Source organism: Macrotis lagotis, chromosome 5 (genome assembly GCF_037893015.1).
Source record: "Macrotis lagotis isolate mMagLag1 chromosome 5, bilby.v1.9.chrom.fasta, whole genome shotgun sequence".
NCBI classification, from domain to species: Eukaryota; Metazoa; Chordata; class Mammalia; order Peramelemorphia; family Peramelidae; genus Macrotis; species Macrotis lagotis.
The window spans coordinates 272,305,671-272,328,979 of record NC_133662.1 but is presented as its reverse complement, the minus strand read 5'-3'; the positions used below and the strand labels follow the sequence as shown (position 1 = coordinate 272,328,979).

Sequence of the window (23,309 nt, the reverse complement as noted above, 5' to 3'; positions counted from 1 at the left end):
TCCTGACTCAGCCTCAGCAGGGAGTTGTCTCTCTGGCCTCCGTTCCTCTTCTGAAAAAATCAGTGTTGCCTCAATGGCCAGCCTCGGGGAGGCACTGACTAGACAGCTTGCAGGCCCCATGAGCCCACCAGACTGTTCTCCAGGGGACCGTGTCGCCAGTCTAGGACTCCAGCTAGGCTTTGGGAGTTGAGGGGGAGAGGGGAACTTGGCTAGCCCTTGCAATGCATTCCCATCTTCATAAAGGCATGGTTGAGTCTCCCAGCTAGAATTGCCCATAGCCCGTCCATCCCTTGCTCCCTCCCTCCATCCATCCTTGGGGCATGAGTGTATTGGGGCAGGGCCAAGGCATGGCCATAGACTAGATAAAAGAGTTACTGTGAGGGGCAGGAGTGGAACCCTGCCTCCAAACTGGGAAGGCCTGGCTGATGGCCCCATGCTTGGAGTTCTAGAGGCTTCTGGAAGAGGAAATCACTGTCTTAGACCAGCCAGGGAGTAGCCGGCCATTCAGACCCCTGGGATTCTTCTCTTCAGCTCTGGGCAGCCTGGTTTAAATCAGGGGTGGCCAGAGGGCAGAACAAGGAGGGTGACGAGTTCAAGTTGATCCTAATTAGGCTCCACGAAGGCAAAAGGCTATTTCCCGGAGGAGAGAGGCTCCAGGGGAGCTTTTATTCCACCATGGGAAGGGCTGTCCTAGGGAGGAGGGAGCAGCCCGGTCCTGTTTGGTCCCAAAGGGCAGAGTGAGGAGAAGTGAACAGGAAGCAACTGGAGGCTGGCGGTCAGGAGCCCCTTTCTTCATGGGGAGAGCAGGTAGTGACCTCCCTTCCTGAGGTAGACCCACTGGTCAGGAAAGTGGTGAGGAGATTCTGTTCCTGTGATGACTGGACCAGGGGCCTATGGTCCCTTCCAGCCCTGACTTGGGGGGTTTGGGGTGGGGCTGTTGAAGTCATGGACCCCAAGGACCCAGGACCTGTCAGGGAGGCCTGGAAGCTGTGGGGAAGCCCAGGCTGTGGGCGTTTTAACACATAGCATGTCAAGATAAGACAGGCGACTTCTCAACTCTATTTCTGGCTGCCGGCTGGTTTAGGAATGCTGCCAGGGGGTGTCCAGGCAGATTCCAAGTGGCTTCACAAGGCAGTCATGCTTTTCATTTAAAAAAGAAAAACAAGAGAAAGAAGCCAGGTCCGGGCCCTTTGTGGGAAGATCTGTGAGAGCTGAAGGGGAAACCTGGGGTAGGCTGGAGGGATATGGGCCTGAAAGGGACAGTACAGGGGGTTTAATTAGCCACAGCGACAACCCCCCCCAACTCCTCCAAACTCCAGAGCCATAGAGTTTGTTCCAATGATGAGTCCTTTCCCAAAATTCCCAAAGGTAAATTTCTGGTTCTTGTGACTCCAGAGCTTTAAGGCTGAGCACCCCCCCACCTCAGTGGCTCCTTTCTGTGTCCCCAGGCCCATGCCATCCCATCTCAGCCTCTTCTCTGGGGTCTTGCTCCATCCATTAGCCCTTTCTTCTTCTTCACTGTCCTCATAGCTGGATCAGTGTCCCTCATTCTTATCAGTTGAAACCAGCATGACCCCATGGTCCAGTGCTGCCACCACTCTCCTGGACATTATTGGGCAAAGCAGGTTCACCATCATGGGCCCACACCCAGTTCATCTCCTCATGGATCAGAAGATGCTAATGAAGACCAGAGGCTTTCTCCTTTCTCCTCTGGGAACTCAGCGATTCCCACACTCTCTGAGGATACCCCTGAGTGGTTGGGTGGGCAGAGGAAAGAATGAGTGAGTGAGGGAGCTGAAAAATGAAAAATCATTCTGTGCCCAACCTGTGCTGAGCTCTGGGGTACAACTCAAAGACTAGCATTTGTGTGTGGCCCAGACCTTGCTAAGTCTGAGGGGAGTGCTGGCAAAGGAAAGTCAAGTGCTTCCCATTGGAGAGGAGGTGTTCCTACCTGGATGAATCAGGGAAGGCTGAGGATGGACCCAGAAGGTTCCCCATATCTGAGGAAGGGCAAGCTGACTGGTCAGTCCAGTTGCAACAGAAAGTTCACGGTGGTGGGGAGAAGATCCAGACTTGGGGTTTGCAGGGAGAAGGTCCTGCTTTCAATGACCAGGCAGAGCATTATTGGCTTTTCCCTGGAGGTAATAAGGATCCACTGGCAATTTTGGAGAACCATCCTCACCTTAGGCAGATGACTTCTGCAGCTTTGTGCAGGACAGACCCAGGCTAGCAGTCATGAGGGGGGATGGGGTGGCCCTGTCAGAACCCCAGGGGGATGGCCATACCAGATAAGAGAAAGGGTGTCTACAAAGGATTTGGGGAAGGTAGAAAAGAGATTTGGTAACAGGTTGGAGAAAGGAGATGAATGTGAAGAGCCTGACTAGGATGGGAACCCGGGTGCTAGAAATGCTGGTGATGTCCCAATAGACGGAGGGGCCTTTAGAGCAGGGCTGGGGGTGGGGAGAAAGACCAGGCTTTCATAGCTGGACGGGTTGGATCTGAGATGCCTCTGGGGCTGTGGGGCCTCTGGCAGGTAGGCAGTGATAGGGGGCTGAAGTTCTGGCCAGAGACTAAAGATCTAGACTCCACCCAAGTCTAGAGAATCCCATGAGAGAGAGGTTGTAAGGAGTGAGGGCTGGTGGAAAGGGCTGGGGGGCCACCCACCAAAGAAGCCTGAGAGTGAGTGGGAGGATCAACAGTGTCCCACCTGTAGAGAGATAGATGAGGCCCTTGGAGTGACAGACCAAGACAGCTCTGAAGCTGGGAGAGAGAGGTTTCAGTGAAGAGCAGAGGGGGATTGGGAATGAGCCAGGCTTGCTCTTTCCTCAGTTGCCCTCTTCACAGTGTTTGAGAACCTGGACTGGAATCCCAATGTCTAGCCAGCACCCTCTAGCTGAGGGAGCCAGGCCTGATTTCTCTCTTCTGATCTCACTGTTTGCAGCATCTGTCTTTGCCTGTAGCCAGCTGGGTCTCCTTGGAGATGCTGGGTCTTTTGGGGGATGTTGGATCTCCTCAGGGACATTGGGCTTCCTTGAGATCAGAGCATCTCTTTGGGAATAGTCTCTTTAGGTACATGGGTGTCCTTGTGGGCAGTTTGTCTTCTTGGGGATGTTGGATCTCCTTGGAATGTTGGGTCTTTGGGGGGACACTTGGGTCTCCTTGGGGGCAGCTTTTTCTGCCCTTTCTCAGGCAGGCTGGAGGTGGGGGAAGCAAGAAGACTAGAAGGCTGGGATTCAGCTCTGGGACTGTTGGTATGTGCATGCAACTGTCTTCTGTGGCCCCCCCAGACCCAGGGACTAGCCTGGCCCCAGCTCCCCCAGCTAGTAAGTAATAGAAAAGATGTGGACCCAGGCCTTCTTGGCCCTGGCCAGCTTACCATCCTTCCTGCCCTGCCGTGGTTCCCCTCAGAGTCAACTGCTATGGGTTGACAGCAGTCTACTCTCACAACATGGGATCTCAAGGGCACTTTGGAGCCTTGCTTATTCCCCATAGATCCCAGGGCAGGCAGCTGGGCCACCAGATGGGCCCAAGGGGTAACCAGACACCCTGATACACATTCTTTAGATGGTGAGAGCAAGATCCGATCGTGCCCCATGAAGTGAGAGGGAGATAGAGGAGCCGAGAGCTGACAAAGAGAGGATTTGACACCTGCGGGCCATCGTGTCTGGGATATAGGGAGCCCAGGAGCCCCAGTGATATCTGGGGGTATCTGACACTGATACTGGCCTTGCAGAGCACAGTGATTGAGGGGGAGTGAAGACAGCACCAGTCAGAGGCAGGTGGGATGGATGACTGGGGAGGTAGAATGGAGGGGCAACATTAATCTCTGAATTTCTGATTCATTTCTCCACCCCCTCTCTGGGCCTCAGTTTTCCTTATCTGTGAAATTGGGAACTTTGAGAGAGGACCCCTGGGTGAGGCCTCTGAAAGCTGAGAGTGATTCATGTTTCCTTGATTAGGAAATGGGGGAATTCCTGCCACCGCTCTTGACCTGGGCCCTCACACTTCTCTAGGAATCATTTTCTTCATGGCTATGTCTTGATTCTAGCCCCCCAGCTAGACCCCCCCACCTTCCAAGGCTTTTCCTCTCCCCCAGCCCCTCCCCCCAGCTCCAGCCTGGCCCTCTCTTCTTCTCAGCCACACCCTGCTCTCCTCTGCTCCTCCTCAATAGCCTCTGGCCCTGGGCACCCCAGCTCTCACCCCTCCCCACTTTTCTGAAGTCTCCTTTCTCCTCCCTTCTGGTTCAGCAGTTCTGCCTGCCCTCAAGCAACTTACCCTCTGGGTGAAAAGCAGGTGGGGAGGGACCTCCCCTAGCTATGTAGGAAAGCACATCGGAGGGAGTTTGAGGCAGGGGCCAAGGTCAGCTTCCCAGGGGAAGTGAGGCCTGATGGGCAGTCAAAGAGTTATAGATGAAGTGGGAGCACCAGAGCTGGGGTGAGAACAGACGAGGATAGAGATAATGGGAGGGGGGGTGAGGAGCAGCCAATAGACCCTTTGGGCTGGAAGGTCCAATCGAGGATACCAGGGAATGGGTCAGGAAGGAGCTAGGAAAAAGAAGATAAGACACCACTGAATCCCTGCCCTGGAGACCATGGGGTGTCCCAAAGGCTCCTGAGCCAGGCAGCGGCATGGCTGCCTCTGCTCCTGTTTGCCACCACAGTCCCAGAGGGTGGTGCAGGTCCTGGGAGCTGTTCCCTCCCTCACCTGGCCATGCTCTGTGGTGGAAATGTCCAGTGGGATGCGTGGTCCAGAACTCTAGAGATGGTAGCCCCTATTCTGCACCCAGGTTTAGGTGGTTCCCAGGGCCATGGAGGGCATCTCCTAGGCCCCTTCTCAGGCACTTGAGGCCTGATCTTGTTCTTCCATTTTCTTTAGCTTAAGGATCTGGCCCTTCATTCCCATCAGGGCCATGCTGGAACTTGAGGCTCAAAGAGGTCCCCACATTGGTGATAGCCATAGAATTAAGCAAATGAATGAGTCACAGATTTGGGGACCTATACCTCAGGGGGCTACAACTGGTCCCTTACCTGAGTGTCCCCCTCCTCAGATCACTGCTCTGCAGAGGTGGGCAGGGGAGGAGCGCCTGAGCAAGGCCCATCATTTGTGGTGAAGGATGGACACGAGGGCAGAACAACAGGAGGGACTGCTCTCTGGGGGACTCTGGGCCACCATCTTTCCTTGGGAATTTGGACTTGATTAAAATGCAGCTATTGGGAGGCTCCCTCCTCTCCTCTGACCTCCTCCTTCCCCCCCCTTTTTTAGGAGGACTGTCTGGTCCTGCTGTCCTCCCCTACTGCTGTCTTGGGACTGAGGGGCTGAGAAGAGCAGCTGGGGGCTGGCCATTCAATGGCGGGGCCTCGGCCTAGGGCCAGGAGCTGGCAACCCCATTCAGCCCATTCTCTTTCTTTGGGGCGATTGGAGCTGATCTTGGGACAATTCCCAATGAATGTGCACCAACAATGGGGTTTTCAAGGTGCTGAGAGGAACACAAGTGGGGAAAGTAGGGACTGGCCCTGGGATTTCATTGGGAGTTCCCTGCAGAACTCCAGAGTGAGGCAATGCCCTCCTCCAGTGCCAGTGGGGTTTGCAGATTGGTCTTCAGCAGTCTTCTGGGGCCTGAGTCTGAGCAGGGTTCCTCTGGGGCCAGCTCTGGCCTTTCCCCCGACATTGGCTCTGCTTGCTGTGGAGAGTAGGGCGCTGGAGCACCCCCTCCCCCACCAAGCCATTGTACATAGTTGACTTCCATCTTATTGGAGGACCCCACTGTCTCTTCTCTGAAGCTGGGGTCCTTAGATCCGAGCCCAGACACCACTTTGTGCTAGAACTAGATTTCCAAGGCTGTCTTGTCCCACCCTCTCATTTAACAGAGGGGGAAACTGAGACCAAGGCCACACTGGGGGTAAATGACAGGAAACAAGGTTTGACCCGCAGTCCCACCCTCTCCTGGGCCACACTGCCTCACTGGAGGTCTTGACCCTCAGTGGGTTGTTGAGGATGGGAAGGTCGGGTTTGTGACACACCCAGATTCTCAGCCCCAACCCCAGACTGCCCTCCTCCAGGCAGCACAATCTCAGGGGTTTGGGTCGGCCGCTGGAGTTACACAGCCCTCTTCCCTTGAGCGATCTGGTTGGGTCAGGCCCCTGGCTTTAGGGTCCCTGATGGGAGACCAGGACAGGCCATGGACAGGGGGTGTCCATCCCTCTGGCAGGCCCTGCTCCCCACTGGGCAGCGCAAACCAAGCACTGTGGACCTTCTTATGACATTTGCTTCCTTTTTTGCTTAGGGGGTGATCGCAGAGTTAAAGGTGCTAAAGGACCCCCAGTTGCATCTGAGGGAGTGTTTTGATGATGATGATGATGACGATGACAGTGATGGGGTGAGTGCTGGTCCACCTTGGGTCGTTGGGCCCTGGCAGGAGGGTTTGGGCCAGCTCAGCACAGCCTGCCCTCCACCCTGTGGGCTCTTCTGTGTTCTTGTGGTGGGGGGCGGTGGCCAAGGCCAGGTGTTTGCACCCAGACCCAAAGGAAAGCTCCGGGAGATGCCCCAAGTCCAGGCCCCGTGCTTAGTTCCACCTTAAGATGCGTCCTTCTCTGCTTCCTGGCCAGATCTCCTGTTTGAGTGGAAGCTTCTTGAGGGCAGGGGTGGTGTGTGTGTGTGTGTGTGTGTGTGTGTGTGTGTGTGTGTGTGTGTCTTTGGCTTGTGTCTGCATCCCTAAGTCTGAGCACACGGATGTATTGTGAGAAGTGACCAGTCACCAGGGAAGGCCGGCCTGGCTGGTCATGGCCAGACATAGTCACTCTCCCCTTGGGGTCAGGCCAGACCAGTCGGGCTCCAAGAGCTCAGCCCCTCCCCCAAAACTTCCTCTGACCCCTTCAAGGCTCTTTCTTGTTTGGATACAATCTAGGCCTCTGGCGACTTGGGAAGTGGAGAAGATGAGCAGGGAGGACCCTCAGGGGCAGACATGGTAAGTAGGAGAGAACCTGGGTAGACCAAGGCCCACATGGGTCACTATGAGCCTTGGCCAGCAGGATGCCCCCCCACCCCAAAACCCCAGTGCTCAAGGCTAAACCTGGCCTCCTCTCGGTCAGCAGGAGCCAACCAACCCTGGAAACCAGCCCCCCCAGGCCCCCCATGCTATTCATATAGGCTTCTCCTTTGGCTTAATAAGCCATTTTACAGTCCTGTAAATCTGCATCCTCTGTGTGTGTGTGTGTGTGCACACACACAAGATAGGGACAGAGAGACCTAGAAAGATGGAGAGACAGAGACAAAGAGACAAAGGGAAAGACAGAGAGAGACAGAGAAATAGAGACAGACTGAGACTGAGACTTGGAAAGACAAAAAGGCAAAGGGAAGAGACTGAAACAGACATAAAGAGAGAGATAGAAAGACAAAGACACACACACACAGACAAAGACACACACATACACACACACAAACAGACTGAGGGGATACCCCCAAGGACTTCTGGCCACAACTGACTTGAAATGGGAAACATCAATGTATTTTCTTTTCTCCCCACCCTTCCCTCTTCTGTCTTAGGGGTCTCCCTTATCACCCAGTCTCCCGGTGCCTCCTCCAGTCACGTTGCCACCCCTGGACATGATCACCACAAGTGCAGAGCTAGACCTTGTCAAGACAGAAGTCTCTGGGTCTTCCTCAGGAGGTAACCCAGCCTTGAATGAAGACATTTTAGACTCCATGGGGTGGGACAAAGAAGGGTCAGTCCCAGGTGGGGCAGCAGCATAACCAGAAAGGAGACCCAAGGCCCAGGGAGTAGCCTGGTCCTGAAGGGATTCCCACCCTGCCAGTCAACACTGGCTCAGCCCTAAACCCTCAAGGAAAACTAAGAAAAGTCCTAGAAATAGGCATTTTTGCTTCCAACTTGAGAGTACTTTTGCTCATTGGGAGAGGCAGTGTGGTGTGCTAGGCAGGGCACCAACTCTAAAATGAGTTGCACCAATGTACCCCACCTGTGTAGCATGACAGTTAACTATTCCGTGTCTCACTTTCCTTGCCTGTGAAAGTTTGGGAGTGGAAGGAGAGGTCCCTGAAGTCTCTTTGGGTTCCAGAACCATGATCCTCCACTTTTCCTCACCATGTTTCACTAATCTCAGAGACCCAGGGAGGGAGGATGGTCACCCGGGAGGGCAGGGGAAGCAGCTTCAGAGACCGGGGCAGGAGCAAAAGGACAGACAGAGAGGCCTTGGCTTTTCTGGGATCCTAAGCATGTTGGGGAATGGGCTCCTGGGACTCATAGCTAAGAGACCAGAGACCCAGAGAGGGGAAGCAACTCATCCAAGGCTCACCCAGAGTAGGAAAAGTTGGGCCCAACCTATGAGAAGGGAAAGACAAAAGTCCCGAAGAAGCCCCAGACAATCTTGGCGTTGTTGGTGCTTGGTGGGAAAGCCTCAGCCAGCTTAAGCCCCCCCCCCCCCCCAGTTCTGATTATCTGATGGCCGGTCTTGGGCCCTGTTGGCCAAACGGATGCTTCTCCTGCTCAGGGGAGCCTTGGCGGAGCCCTGCCCAGATGGTGGGCTTAGCCCGGTCAAACTCGGCCCTGGGCTTTCAGGGAAGGGCTGCAGCGCCCCCTTGTGGGATGACCTAGGAGTGCATTGTCCAATTTGGGCTGCTGTTCCTAGAAAATGCAGCCTTGGTCCCTCAGCCTGGCCTGGCACTTCCCAGGAGGGCAGAGGACGGCTCTCCCTGCCTTGGCAGCTGTACAGGGTTCCATAAGGTTGGATGGATACAGACTGGACCTGGAGGGATGGAGGAGAAGGCCGGCTTGGAGTCCCACCTTGTTGGCCGGGTGACCCTGGGCAAATCACCCACCCTCTCTGGGCATCCTTTGGCCTCCTGGACCTCTGTTCCAAGTTTCCTTCTTTCCCAAATGGGGTTGGCTGGATTCTAGGCTTCCTCAGACCCTTTCACCTCCAAGTGTCTTATTATCCTTGATCCTCTGAGCTGGGGTTCAGGAACAGCGAAGTCCATGGCTTTGAAGGGGCATCCTGAGAGCCCCAACTTTTTGTCAGAAGTGGGGGACTATGGATGTGGCTGTGTATTAATAAGTTTTACACTGGGTTTTTTCCTTCTGATTTATTTTTTCCTTTCTTGTTATAAGGGATGGTTCCACGGAAGATTCGTGTGTGTGTCTGTGTGTGTGTGTGTGTGTGTGTGTGTGTGTGTGTGTGTGTGTGTGTTTTAGAAGGGAGGATCCATGAAAATGTATTTCAAAATATGTCAGTGTCTGAGAGCTGCCTCTTGAAGGCCTTTGCCTCCTGGCTCCAGGCACTACCCAATTTCCCCAGATGGCTTGATTCTAAAATGAATTTGGACCCTGCCTTTGTCACTTGGGTGACTTTGGGCTAAAAGGCCCAGCTGACCTTGAAGGTCCCTATTCATGATGCTCTGCCTGGGTCCCAGGAGCATGACAACAACCCTGCCCTTCCTTGAGGGGACCATTCTGGTCTCCCAACTTTATATAGGGAAGGCCTTGGACCACGTGGCCCCCAGGACCCTGCCAGGGCATTTCTAAGATACTGGCACCAACCAGTAGGCTCCTGATAATTGACTCTGCTGCTGCCTCAATGGCCTGGCTGCCTTGCATGGTTTTGCTCTCATTTCTCATTTCAGCTGAGCTTGATCCCAGTGGAGAAAAGGGGGCCAGAGACACCACAAGGCCTGAAGAGACTCAAGAGCAGGACAGAAGCAAAACAGAGGTGAGGGCCAGGTCCAGGTAGTCCCTCTCTGCTCTCCCTCCTCTGTGTGAGCCTAGGCAGCTGTGCTCAGACCTGGGTAGGGGGCTCAGGCATATTCTACTCTCCAATTTCACTGATCCCTCCCCCTTCCCATGTCCTAGACTTGTTCTCAGAGTCTTTCTCACTCAGGTAGATCACAGCTTGTCAAGGGGCTTTGGGAAGCCAAAGCACTTTATGACTGCCTCCATTCTGGGAAGGTGTGTGTGGTCTGGTCAGTATAAGAGTGGGGAAGGCATCTCCTTTCAGATAGAGGCAGATGAGGACTTGGTGATCAAAAACTCTCCCTCCCCATTCATTCTGACCATCTGGGCAATAGTATGCTTTGGGAAGGTTCCCTTTGATTTAGTGGGAAAAGCCCAGATTCTGGGAGCTAAGAACCTGAAGTCAAATCTTGCCTCAGATACTTCCTACTGGGGGACCCTGGGCAGGTCATTTCACCTTTGTTTGTCTCAGTTACCTCATCTGTAAAAATGGGAATAATAATGGCACCATAGTGGTTGTGAAGATTAGGCAAGATAATAGTTATAAAGTGTTTAGCATAGCATAGGAAGCATTCTAGAAACCTTGGCTATGATCATTAAGTCTGTGGTCCTTTTGGAAGGAGGGTCTTCAAGCCATGGCTTGGTGAGTAGTTCTGGGAGATTCTGAACCAGGGATGAGTTAGGTCAGATTGCCCCTGAGAGACCAGAAGTCTGTGACAAGGAGTAGGGTAGTAGGAGTGTTTGAGTTAAACTCTTCCACAGTCTAAAATAGATCTCTATTTTAAAATGATCATTGACTGATGTGAATGACTTAGCTGAAGAACCTTCTGATCTTTTTTAAAATTTTTCCCCAGTTACATGTAAAAATAAGTTTCAACATTCACTTCCAAAACCTCGAGTTCCAAATTCTCTCCCTTCCTCTATCCCACTCTCCTTCATTGAGAAAGCAAGTTACTTGGTTTAGGTAAAAAATGTGTAGTCATGAAAAACATTATCACAGGAGTCATGTTGTAAAAGTAAACATTACCCCCTTCCACCAAAAACAAGAGAAGCCTCAGGACAAATAAAGGGGAAAAAAGATGCTTTAGCCCCAATGAGTTCTGTCTTTGGGATGGAGAGAATTCTTTCTCATGAGTCCTTCAGAGTTCCCTTGAGTCACAGCATGGCTGACAAGAGCAGGTCCTTCACAGCCGATGCTCCTGCAACATGCTGCTACTTTATATCCAGTTCATGGCACACTGCTGCTATTTTGTATCTGATTTGTGTACATAATTGCTACTTTGTATCTAGCTCATTTCCTGTTGCATCTGCACATGTAAGTTTTTTACTGAGAGCATCCTGTTCATCATTGCCCATAACAGAACAGCTCTTCATCCACACTTTGTTCTTTTTTTTTTGCAAGGCAAATGGGGTTAAGTGGCTTGCCCAAGGCCACACAGTTAGGTCATTATTAAGTGTCTGAGACCAGATTTGAACCCAGGTACTCCTGACTCCAAGGCCGGTGCTTTATCCACTACACCACCTCGCCGCCCCCATCCACACTTTCATATCACACTTTGTTCATATATGATGGGCATCCCCTCGATCACCAGCTCTCTGCCATCAGAGAAGAGCTAAATATCCCTAAATTACATATAGGTTCTCCCCCCCCCCATATTTCATCTCTTCTGGGAATATGGATCTGGCAGTGGCACTGCTAGGTCAAAAGGTAGGCATGGTTTTATAGCCCTTTGGACATAGTTCCAAATTCTCACCTGATCTTAAGGGCTGCCTCTATTTTCCAGAGCCTCTAGCACCAGCCCAGCAAACATGCCTACACCTTCTTGGAGGGCCCAAGGATATAGCTCATCTTGTTTGGGCTAGTGAGGAGCTCTCTTCCTGTCTTGAGTTTCAACTCTCTGCTTGGTGTGGGGGGAAGAAGGAAGAATGGATGTGGCAAGATGGGCAGGAGGGAAGAAGGAAGAATGGATGTGGCAAGATGGGCAGGAGGGAAGAATCTGGTTGAAAAGGAGTAGATGGGTATCTTTTACCTTTGGAGACTCAAACATTGAGGCTAGATTCTTCACACAAGGTAGACCTGGAGAAGCCTTAGCAGTAGGAAACAACTCCCCAGTCACTATGGTGTTAAATTCAGATGGGATCCAGGAGGGATTTGTCTCCACATCTCCAGAAAGAATAACCACCCCGATGACTTTTCTTAAATGTGTATCCTTGCCTCCTTAGGAAAGCACCAGATACATATCTCCAGGCTTAAAGGGACAGAAAGGTGAACGTGGGGCTCAGGGCCCACCTGGACCTGTCGGTCCCCAGGGGCCTGCTGGCCCTGCTGGCCCTGCAGCCCAGAATCCAGATGGTTCCACAGTGCATCAGGTTCCTGGACCACAAGGACCCCCTGGGCCTACTGGACTCCCAGGGAAGAATGGAGAACCTGTAAGTCAATATTTCATGCCATCCCTCCTAGTCTGGGGCCCTTTAACCTTGGAAATGAGGTTGCCACAGCAACTTCCTCCTGAGGGATGCTGTGAGGCTCCTTTGTCATTTCCTTGTTGCCTCAGGGTGACAAAATGGCAAGGAGCCCAGGAGAGACTGGGAGCCATCCCTGGTAATGGGCCTTGCTTGGAGAATACCATGACTCCTAACTATTAACAAAAGAGTTCTCTACTGAAGGAAGGCAGGATTCCTCTTTGTCCACCTTGGCTATTAGAAGCAAAGGTTTCTCCCTCCCTATGGCCAAGTGAAGGATCTTTGTTTTTCTCTAGAAGATGGTATTTCCAACTTTTCCTTATGTGACAATGAAAGCATATTTCTTGAGTAGATTGAGGTTTTGTCAGTCTTCTAAGGAATACAAGGAAATCTCATTTCAAGACAAAAATAATCGGTTGCTACCTCCTCTCATTCATGCCTTTTTCTCACCTCACTCTAGGGTAATCCTGGTGAAGATGGAAAACCTGTAAGTTTTTCCTTTTTTCCCCCTTTGATTGTTCTGATGTTTTTTAAATAGCATGATTTAAAATATTCCGGTTACATATTAATTTTTGAATGTTGGTTTCTAGTTTATCATTCACTTTGCCCTCTGAGTCTAAAAGTGACAGAATAGCTGTTGAGTCTGAGGAACCACATTAGGACATGTATGATTGTGCAAAGACATAGTTGTAGCCTTTTCCAACTGCACCAGGTGTGTCATACCCTGTGCTTGTTACCCAAGGAGAGCCTAGTGAGGCATGCAGTGGACATGCTGAGGGCTTAAAAGTTTGGCTCCTGTAAGTATGGATCTGGAGGGCCATGAAAGATATGCGCATGTGAGCCTTGCTGCCTTGAAGTCAGTTATTCCCCAATTGCTCCTTCTTAGTGTCCTTCTTCTAGGCTTCTATGGAGGATCTGCTCAACACTCTGAAGGCAGGCCTGCCTGCTTCTGGGTAACAGTGTTGCCCTCAAGTTGCCCAGTTGTGATCCTTTACACTTACTTCATGGCCAGCCCACTTCCTTTCCCCATCTTCCATGTCATCAAGGTTCTTTTTTTTTTTTTTTAGGTTTTTGCAAGGCAAACAGGGTTAAGTGGCTTGCCCAAGGCCACACAGCTAGGTCATTATTAAGTGTCTGAGACCAGATTTGAATCCAGGTACTCCTGACTCCAGGGCCGGTGCTCTATCCACTATGCCATCTAGCCACCCTGTCATCAAGGTTCTTGCCCACGAGTCATCATTAGTGATGATGGGGCTCTCCATTTCCCTCTAAGACATGCACATTGTCTTACAAAATTTAGCTATTACAAAGCACTATCTAGTCAAAAAATATGATTCCCCCCAATCTTCCACTATGACATTCCAATAAGTGGGTTCAGATATCGGTATGGGCTGTTCCTCATGGTTCATTTTGGTCCAGGCATGCCTGCAGATATCAGCAGAGTGAAGCACAGAAGGGCTGCCATCAGCATCAAGAGGCTGGTGAAATCATGAGTCCTTAAAATGTGGGAAACAATAAAGTATTATTTCAAAAAGACCATATTCAAGAGACACACTGTTTTATCTAACTGATCTTCAAGATAGCAATTAAGGGGTGGCTAGGTGGCACAGTGGATAGAGCACAGGCCCAGGAGTGAAGAGACCTGAGTTCAAATCCGATCTCAGAGAAATAATAATTACCTGTGTGACCTTGGGCAAATCACTTAACCCCACTGCCTTATAAAAACTAAAAAAAAATGGCGATTAAGGCAGAGAGATATGTTCTTGGCATTCCATTGTCATGGGAAGCTCAGTCACCATCTTCATGTCTATTTCTAGGGTGAGATGGGGCCTCAGGGCTTCCCAGGAACTCCAGGAGATGTGGGACCCAAGGGCGACAAGGTGAGCTACAGTCTTCCTGAGGGACAGTGGAGGGGGGATTGCCTTAGGATACCCCATCTTCTTAGCAGAACACAATTATGGATATGTGAAACCTTCCTGGGATGAGCCTGGGGGGGGGGCAGTGGATCCCTGTGACATGCTTTGTTCTTTGTTAACAGGGAGATCCTGGCATAGGGACCATGGGCCCCCCTGGCCCTCAAGGGCCCCCAGGACCTCCTGGACCTGCTTTCAGACCTGACAAGTTGGTAAGTTACCCCTTTTTGGCATCACCCATAAATCTCCCACAATATTTTTGTTGGACCATCCCTTTTTCATAGCTAAAGAAATTAAAAAGCAACTTTCCCAAGACTATCTGTGACTAACCAGTGGGGTGGGGGATAAGGAGAGATAACAAAAACTTCTACCTGTTTCAGTGAAAGCTGCTTCTCTGATTTCTTCCCTGCTTCCAACTATTGGTTGAAAGATCAGTTAAATCTCCTCTATTTGGTTTCCATTATAAAGGATCAACCTAAAGGAGTAAAAATTCTGATTCCTAGGGAAGGTGGAAAAAAAGACAGTACATCCTAATGGCCAGAGAGCTGAACTGGAATTTGGGAGGCCCTGGGTTTTAGTCTTATCTGACACTTATGGACTGTGTGACTCTGGGTGAGTCATTTCCTAGCTCAGCTCCCTGTCTGAGGCAGCTGTCTGAGGCAGCTGACCAGCACGGGCAGAGACAGCTTCCTCCCCCTGGGAAACCAGAGATGCAGACCCAAAAGAGAAAGGACAGAAAGGCTTCCTTACATATGGAAGAGGGAATACCTGACAGCTGCCCAGCTGAGGGCATGGATGGCATGGGGTGAGGCAGAGTTGACGATGACCTGCATACCACTGGGACACTCCCTTCCTCCTAAGCAGTGACCTTGGAATCCCAAAACCTCAGCTTGCAGTTGCAAGGCTGAGGCAAAGTGGCCACTGCTGCCTTCTCTGCTCCACCCAGAGTCCAGGGGAGCGGGCTGTGCCCTGTAGACAGTCTCCTGCCCTGATTGGCTGGGTGGGCCCATCCAGAGGCTTGAATCACATAATTGACAATCATTATTAATTAACTAGTGCCTTCAGACTACCAGGATCCTCTACTTTGACCCAGGCAACTTGGCTCCCAAGCACTCTTTTGGACCCTGTTGTCTTTCCCAATGTGAACAAACTTCCTTGCCCTCCTTTTGTAGGTTCTGCTGCTCTTCCCATTCCTTACAATCGGTGTTCATTTCATGTCAGCATTTTCTCTGGTCCAAAGGAGACCTGCTTCTCCTTCTGGGAGTCAGTCCTCCCTAACCTCCCAGGTCCTTCCTGTCTGTCTATGGCTTACAAGGTATCCAGGCTGAATTTAATCTAGAGACAGTGATTCCAAACAGAGACAGTCCCTCCAGGGATGCTTTTAGTAAATAGCCTTCAGGACCTTTTGTGTCTGATCTCTCTCTCTCTCTCTCTCTCTCTCTCTCTCTCTCTCTCTCGCTCTCTCTCTCCTACACAAATAAAAATCAAATAAAAAAGATCATCTGCTGGCAGCTGAGAGTTTGATGACAAGCTTTCTAAGGGTTAACTGGGCTGGTCCATAGAGGAGGGACATGGGCTCTGCCCCATAATCTTGGCATATCCTCAACCCCAAGAATACAGGCTCTCCTCCAGGCCTCAGAGGCAGGCACCAGAAGTCTGTGTGAGAAGGCCTGGTACCCAGTCCCCTTTCCCCTGCACTCTGTCCTGCTCCCTCTAATACCCTGAACAGCATGGGGTGATATCAGTGATCTTCCCCATGTCTGCCCTTTGTTTTAGACTTTTATCGACATGGAAGGGTCTGGATTTGGAGGGGACATGGAGAGTCTACGGGTGAGTAGGCCTGGCAAGGGGGTGGGGAGATTCTCCCAAAACTTCATTCTCAGGTCCCATTTTAGAGGTACTCTGAGGAGGCAAAGCGAGGCCCCATCTTGCTCCTCTGGCTAGGCAGTAAACTACTGGTCTGTCTTATTTATCTTTGTCTCCCCCTAAAGTAGGGGAAGGAAGCCCCTGCTAGGGATTTATTGAATGAATGGATTAGTAGATTTGAGGAGGCCCATGTTTACCAAAGCAGGTCTATTAATGAAAATAAGCTTAGGTGTAGAAATGAAGGAAAGAGGCTGAAACATGAGGCCTATCACAGTAATGGCCAGGGCTTGGGAAGGGTCTGGCTTTGGAGGGGGCTGGAAAGCCAGGGGAGTCTTCTTGTACTGAAAGAAGGTTCTTGAGGGCCCAGGCAGTGAAGTTCATTGGAGGAAGTCTCTTCAGACCTCAGTCTTACAAGTGGATGAAGTGGAGGTGCCAGGAATGTGACCCACTCTGGAGTCAGCCCCATTCTGGGGCCATCATCCATTCTCTTCTCATTCCTACACTCTAGGGACCACGAGGATTCCCAGGGCCCCCAGGGCCCCCAGGTGTGCCAGGCTTACCAGGAGAGCCAGGACGGTTTGGAATGAACAGCACTGATGGCCCTGCCCCCCCAGGCCTTCCTGGGGTTCCCGGCAGAGATGGTTCCCCTGGACTCCGAGGACCCCCAGTAAGTCCCCAGCCTCTCTTCCTTGTCCTCACCCCTCAGGGCTGGCCCAGCCACAGCAAGGCTGTTGAGTTGTGTTAGAGTGTGTGCTCCAGGACTGGTTCACTGTTTGTGTCTGGCATACTTTGCTCAGAGCTTGGCTGTGTCCTAGAGACCTGGCAACCATTCAAAAATGGGGGGATTGGGCAGATTTTGACCTGTGTTACTGTGAGTCTATGGAGGGAAGGTCTCTGTTCTATTGTCCCATCTGGGAGGCAATGGGGGATGGGAAAGAGCCCTGGCTTGGGTTTGAGACCTGCCTTGCCTGAGTTACTGTGTGAACTTGGGCAAGTCACTTAGTCTTGCTTCTGGGCCTTGGTTTCTTCCTCTTTACAAAGAGAGAGTGGGCCAATGTAGACTGAATATTTGCTGGGTCTGGAACACAGGAACACATGGCTCATTTCTCTTAATGGGGCCTCATGGGAAGGGCTCCCTGTTTGAACAATTTGCAAGGTCAGCAGAGCCACATAAACAATCTCTGAGCCAGAGAATGTCTCTGGGACTGAATTGGCTCCAGATCACAGACTGGTTTGGTTTGTTTGATTTTTACAGGGCCCCGCAGGTCTTCCAGGAAAAGATGGTCAGCAAGGGGAGCCAGGGCAGAAAGGAGATCGGGTAAGGGACTCCCTTAGGGCCTGACCTGGCCAGCTCTGTGTCTCCCTGGGGCCCTCTGGCCCATGAGGAGCCATCTGAAGACAGGGTCAACCATGAGGAGGGGCCCCAGAGGAGACTGCCATTGGGACTGGCTCAGAGTCTGAAAGGGTTGGGTTTCCACTTTTTTGCACTCTTGCCTGGAGACTGTTGTGAACTTGCTTCTAAATGAGAGGGTCAGACCAAATAGCCTGGAAGATCGCTGGAAGGTTCAGCCCTACCCCATGTCCTTTGAATATGTGGGTGTAGATACCCCCAGAAGATGGAAGCTCCTCAAAGACAAGGATTGTATCAATATAGACTTAGACTCAGTGTAGACCAGGAGCACCCACCAGCGCATGGTGTCCAGAGAACAAGACCGATGCCATCCAGATGACAAGGGGGCATTGAAGTGGGGGTGGTAGTGACAAGGTAGCCCCACCTGACTGGGCCCATAGGAGCTGCCCTGCTGTCTACCCTCAAGGCACTCCTCCTTTTGTCTCCCTGCCCTTGTCCACCCACTACCCTCCTGTCCAATGGAAGCATTCCCTTAAGACAAATCACTAGAGTCCTGTTGGACTGTCTTGTCCTAGGCCTTATCAGAAAAGCTAAGACCATTAATTGAATTGGATTAAACTGTAAAAATACTATTTTGTCACTTGCCCTGGCCCATCCTATTGAAAGAACAGCCGATGATGATGATGGGACCTTCTTAAATAGGCATGACTTCTACTCTTTAGCCACCCACAGGTTACAGGTATGAACCAACCCAGACTGGGGGGATGGGGGCCCCTCACATCCCAGCTGCCGATTCCCATCATGCTTGGTCTGAGGAGTTGAAATCTAGACTCCTTGCGGGTGCTTTCACCCAGATTTGGTCACCAATCACTAGATACCTTGATTCTTCCCTTCCTTCTCTTTGCAGGGTGACATGGGCACCCCAGGACCAAAGGTAGGATTTAGCCTTTCTCATCCTGGTCTGGGTAGCCTGGCAGAGACAGAGCCTAGTGGGGATGTGGCCACAACTGTCCAATATTGAAAAGTAGGGATGACTTGGTCCCAGTAAAGCAGAACAGGAAGCAGTATGGGGAGGGGGCTGGGAGCCCAGCAACCCAGAAGGAAGCCCTTTCTGACAATTCAGTCTGCCATTCCAAATGAAGTCAGCTCCTTCAGGATGTTGTGAGTTCCCTGTCCTTGAAGGCAGAGTCTGGGTGACCTCTGGTTGGAGGACATTCCTAGCACCCACAACTCCCTCCAGCCTTGGGATGCTGAGATCTGTGTGGATCATGAAGCAGCCTTACCTTCCGGGCCGACACGGGTATTGGTGGGGGGCCTCCCATTCTTCTCAGTAGTCACTCCTTGGCATGGAATGACTCACTGGCCTCCCTGCCGGCCCATGTCTCAGGGTCACTTGGGCCCAGGGACAAGGTGCTTATTGAGCCTGAATCCATAGAACAGGAGATGCAAATAGGGAGGGTGACCATGGGGGGGGTGGAGGGCTGCTGGGTGGGCCCTCTCAGGGGAGGGCAGACTCAGGGGCAGGCAGACAGCTTTGTGGGGAGCTTGGTCTCAGAGGCCAGGGTCCCTTCCAAGTCAACCTATCTTCTTTTTGAATCTCCTACTGTAGGGCAGCAAGGGTGACACTGGCTTAGTTGGTGCTCCAGGTGAACCAGGCTTGGCTGGTCTCCCTGGACCGATGGGTCCTCGAGGGCTACCGGGCCCTCCAGGACCACCTGGCCCAGGCTGGGCAGCTGGATTTGTAAGTATGCACCCCTCCCTTTTCTCAGCACCCCAGAATTCAGTGTCTTCCTCCCTCCACCGTTGCCAGCCCTGTGGTTAGTGTAGCCTGGTCACTTAGGTTGGATCAGAATAAAGTAGGGGTTCAGGTGAGGAGTGGGTGATATGGGCCATGTAAAAGATCCTCATCAGAGGTCACTTTGTTTTTACAGCCCTGCCCCCCTCCCATTATCCATTATCTCCCAGTAGTCTCTGGCCAGGTCACAGCTAGCAGGGAGCAAGGGATGTGGTGGCCATTCCACTTCAGTCTCCAAACTAAAAAAATTTCCCTTGCCATCTGTCCTGTGCAGATGGACAAGGGGGTCATGGGTGGGATGCCAGAGGAATGACTTTCCTTGGTGGGACACCCTGGGGGAGCTTTTATCTGTGGCTTTGCCCATGTGGGCACTCGCTCTATTAAAGCATGCCACTGCCCACCTGTGACTTCAGGGGTGGTCGGTGAAAGGGACTGGGCCAAGAAATTCATCCGGAGGTCAGCTCAGCTCAAGTGGTCCTTGGAGTCCAGGTCTCTCTGATATGCTGTAGGCCCTACCAGAATACGAGCTTGACCTCAGGAGCCTATGGGAGAGAATTTGGTGTTGTCTCCACAGGGAGCCAGTCACTCCACTTGGGGGTGGGGGGACACCAAAGCCCCTCCACATCCCCTGATCCATCCATTCCAGGCACATTGACTTGTGACCCTGGGCCAAGTCCCAGACAACTCTTTGCCTGCCTCCCAGGCAGGACTAGTGAAGGCCAGATCTGCTCTGACCCTATCTGGGCTGTTTGTCTTCTCACTAAGAAAGATGAATGGAGTAGATTCACACACAGGAACCTTCCTTACACAGAATCCCTCCCACAGTCTTGGCTAGTTACATTCCTCTATTCAGTTCCACCCATCTCAGAAGCTGGCCTCTTTCAGAAGCCTGCCTCCCCCCCCCATCTTTCCCTTATTTTCTAGGCATTTTGTCCAGTCTTTTGGTCTAGGGTCCCCTGCAGGCCTTAGGTCCCTCCTGGCTCCTGCCTTCTGAGGATGGTAGCCCCCTGGCTCTCTGTAGGCTGGGCTTGGCTGGACATCGGTTCTGGGGAAGCATAGTCCATGAGTGTGTGTCTGTTTCCCCTTAGGATGATATGGAAGGGTCTGGGATACCATTCTGGACTGCCAGCCCAGGCATGCATGGGGCCCAAGGACCACAGGTACAGACAAGGCTGGGAGGACTGTCTGGGTGGAGGGCCATCCCCGGGGTAACTGAAATGAGAGACACTTCTTTGTGAGATTGCTTGAGTCTCTTGGGCAAACTGGGCTAATCCCTGGAAGGAAGTCAGCAAGCAACTTTTCCACTTAGAGCAATGAGGAGTCCATGGAGGCAAACCTCTCCCCTTGACTCCCTTTCCTGGTGGGCATTTCAATACCCACAGGGCTCCAGACTGGAGTGGGCAGGGAGTATGAAGTCATGCAATCCAAGAACCTCCCAGCCTGGGCAGATCAATGCCCATGGGCCCCAGAACAACAAGGTTATGCAATCCAAGGGCCTCTGAGCCTGGGCAGATGGGTGCTCACAGAGCTCCAGATTAGAGTGGGCAGGGAGTGTGAGGCTGTGCCATCCAAGGCACAGGGGTGAATAGATATTTAATAGTGAACAGAAACAAAAAGAAAAGGGCAGGGGAAGGTTCAGCTACTGTGAGAGTTTGTTTTCAAAACAAATGGGGAGTTCAAAAGAAAGAAGTAATGACAATTTATCCAAATTAGACCAAATGTCACTTTGTTCCTTAACAGGAGCAAATCGAACCTTGTACTATTTTCCTTCCTCTTAAGCCCCAGTCCATCAATCAGCAGACCCTCCAATGGCACTGGGCTTCATGCTGTTACGTCCTGCCCCTTCCTCCTCCTGAGAGCCTCCGAAGCTCAGTCCCAGTCATGGAGGGAGTTTGGCTCCAAAGTCAGTTATTGCATTCTTTCCATGTTTGATGGGCACTATCCATCTATGAACAGTTCCCCATAAGACAACATGGTCATTGATGGTGGGTTTCCTTCTTTCCCCTAACAGGGACCACCTGGAGTTCCTGGGATCAAGGTTAGGAAAACATTTTCGATCTCAGTTTTCAGTATAATTTGTCTACTATAATCTTGATGAAACTTTTGTTTGGGGTGAGCTCCTTTTGGCCCCTCCCTAAAGTCCTTTGGTTCTGATAAAATAGAAGTGAATCTGCTTTTAGGAGAGCACAGAAAACCACCCATAACCATGGAAGAAATGGGGAAGATGACTGGGATCTTCAATGTGGAAGGAGGGCTGCCAAAGGGGGCCCCGAGGACAGGCATACCTATGGGGTGCTGTTCTCCCTGCCCCCTGAACAGAGGACCCAAATAACCCCTTGGTCACTCAGCCTGGGCTGGAATTTCCCCAACCATCCGCTCCAGACATTAAGGAATGTGGAAAGGCAGGGTCCATGGAGTCCAAGGACTCAGGCTCAAATCCTGCCTGTTGTCTTTAGTGCCCCTGGGACCCTGGGAAGTAGATCCATTCCCCAATCTTGATTTCCTCCTTGGAAAAATGAGGAGCTTGGTCTAGGAAAGGACTGAGGAACACTTTTAGCCCTGGCCTGGCCTGCTCAGGTCCGCCAATCCAGCGGGAATTTGTTCTATGAGATGGCGCCTGTGTGGGAATACCAGAGATCTGACTCCCAAGGCTGGGTTGGTGGAGGCAGGCGTGTAAGAGAAAAAAGCCCTCTCCTGCCTGACCGGGGTGGGTTGTGCTGGGAAGGGTCACCATTGTCTCCCATCTGGTTTGTCCGTTTCAGGGTGATCGTGGCACAACTGGACTCCCTGGAGAAAAGGTGAGAGGGCTCTGGTCAGACTCAGGAAGACCCTGGGCCTTGTCACATCAAAACAATGGGCAGTGGGACTGGCATGCCCTAGGACTGAATCAGAGGAGTCAGAGGGTGAGGTGCCCAGCTAGGGGGTCAGGATCCAGCCAGAAGAGCCCAGGTCCCCCCAGGATGATATCTCCCCATTTATCCCCACTTGGCCTCTCCTCTCCACAAAGGCACCCTTGTCCGAATCTTCCCCACATGAACTGCTGCCCTCTGGTAATGTGAAAGCACCCTGATGGGCTTTGTGGAGGGTCTTAGATGAGGCTGGCAGAGAGTTCATAACTTAGGGTGTGTGGATTAGGGAGAACATAGAGCCCCAAGACCTTGAATGCATAACAAAGTGGGTAATATGACCAGGGTCCTCCTGAAGAGAGTCTGGTGCCATGGAAAGCCCAATCACTGGATTCAGAGTCAGAAGTCCTGGGTTCAAATACTGCCTCTGCCCCTTCCTCCCTCTGCACTTTTAAGACAAGTCACTTCCCTTCCTGGAGGTGGGGGGGACCTGTAGGATTTGGGGTGTCAGAATTAGGACAAGGGAATGGATGGGGTTGGGGTATGATGAGCTATGGATCAGGGTAAGGAATGTCCACAGCTGTTTGTCAATCCCCCACCCAAGTCAAAGAAAAGGCTGTGGCAGGGACCTGGGGGTCACTTCTCCTAGGAAGGGCAAACTGGAAGAATGACTACCATTTGGTAAGGGTCTGTGCTCACCTCTGTTTCCATCCTCGTTTCAGGGAGATTCCGGCTTTCCTGGACTACCTGGGAGTGAAGGCGGACCTGGGCCTCAGGTAAAGTCTGAGAGGAGCTCAGGAGCCTGGGCAGCCAGGAAGGAAACTCTCAGAAGAATGAGCACAGTGCTCTGGGTCTTTTGACTGGCATCATCTCGTACCCAGCCCCCAACTCTCTGAGGGCAGGGTCATGGAGGATTCTCTTCCACCTTGACCCCAGTGAATATGGTTTCTGGGGACCCCTCCCCTCAATTTCCAGGAGTTGTTCTTCCCTCCAGCTCCCCAGTTGCATGGTGGAGCAGGAGTGAGGAACTCTTGGTGTGTCTTTATTGATCAGAGCAATCAGCAAATGTTAAGCACCTACTGTGTGCTTCTCTGGGAGATATACCATGGTTAGGGAAGCCCCTGGAATCTCCTTGACTCCCTCCAGCTCAAGGATTATGAGCCCATGGGCCTTATTCCTTGTATTGCCCTGTCTCTCTTAGATCTGTTCTGGAAAGCTTCAGAATTCACCTTCTACTTGTCAGAATGATTGTCTTTATTTCACTGCAGGGGCCGAAAGGAGACCCAGGAAGCCAGGGGCAGAAGGTAGGGCAAAGATGTTGGTGTTCCCTTTTTTG

The 23,309-nt window shown here is 51.8% G+C and overlaps 1 protein-coding gene across 3 annotated transcripts in view; it reads left to right on the top strand.

Moving 5' to 3' along the window:
• The window catches only part of COL18A1 (collagen type XVIII alpha 1 chain), a 128,421-nt gene that overhangs the window by 87,829 nt on the left and 17,283 nt on the right, over positions 1-23,309 (top strand). For all 3 annotated transcript variants that reach the window (XM_074189938.1, XM_074189937.1, XM_074189936.1), the window contains 18 exons: positions 6,284-6,376; positions 6,905-6,964; positions 7,543-7,666; positions 9,634-9,719; positions 11,963-12,169; positions 12,663-12,689; positions 14,020-14,082; positions 14,241-14,327; positions 15,892-15,945; positions 16,490-16,648; positions 17,237-17,299; positions 18,240-18,266; positions 18,942-19,073; positions 20,216-20,287; positions 21,139-21,165; positions 21,890-21,925; positions 22,696-22,749; positions 23,242-23,277. In XM_074189938.1, coding sequence (XP_074046039.1) covers positions 6,284-6,376; positions 6,905-6,964; positions 7,543-7,666; positions 9,634-9,719; positions 11,963-12,169; positions 12,663-12,689; positions 14,020-14,082; positions 14,241-14,327; positions 15,892-15,945; positions 16,490-16,648; positions 17,237-17,299; positions 18,240-18,266; positions 18,942-19,073; positions 20,216-20,287; positions 21,139-21,165; positions 21,890-21,925; positions 22,696-22,749; positions 23,242-23,277 — 1,407 coding nt within the window. The remainder of the gene's footprint in view (positions 1-6,283; positions 6,377-6,904; positions 6,965-7,542; positions 7,667-9,633; positions 9,720-11,962; positions 12,170-12,662; positions 12,690-14,019; positions 14,083-14,240; positions 14,328-15,891; positions 15,946-16,489; positions 16,649-17,236; positions 17,300-18,239; positions 18,267-18,941; positions 19,074-20,215; positions 20,288-21,138; positions 21,166-21,889; positions 21,926-22,695; positions 22,750-23,241; positions 23,278-23,309) is intronic.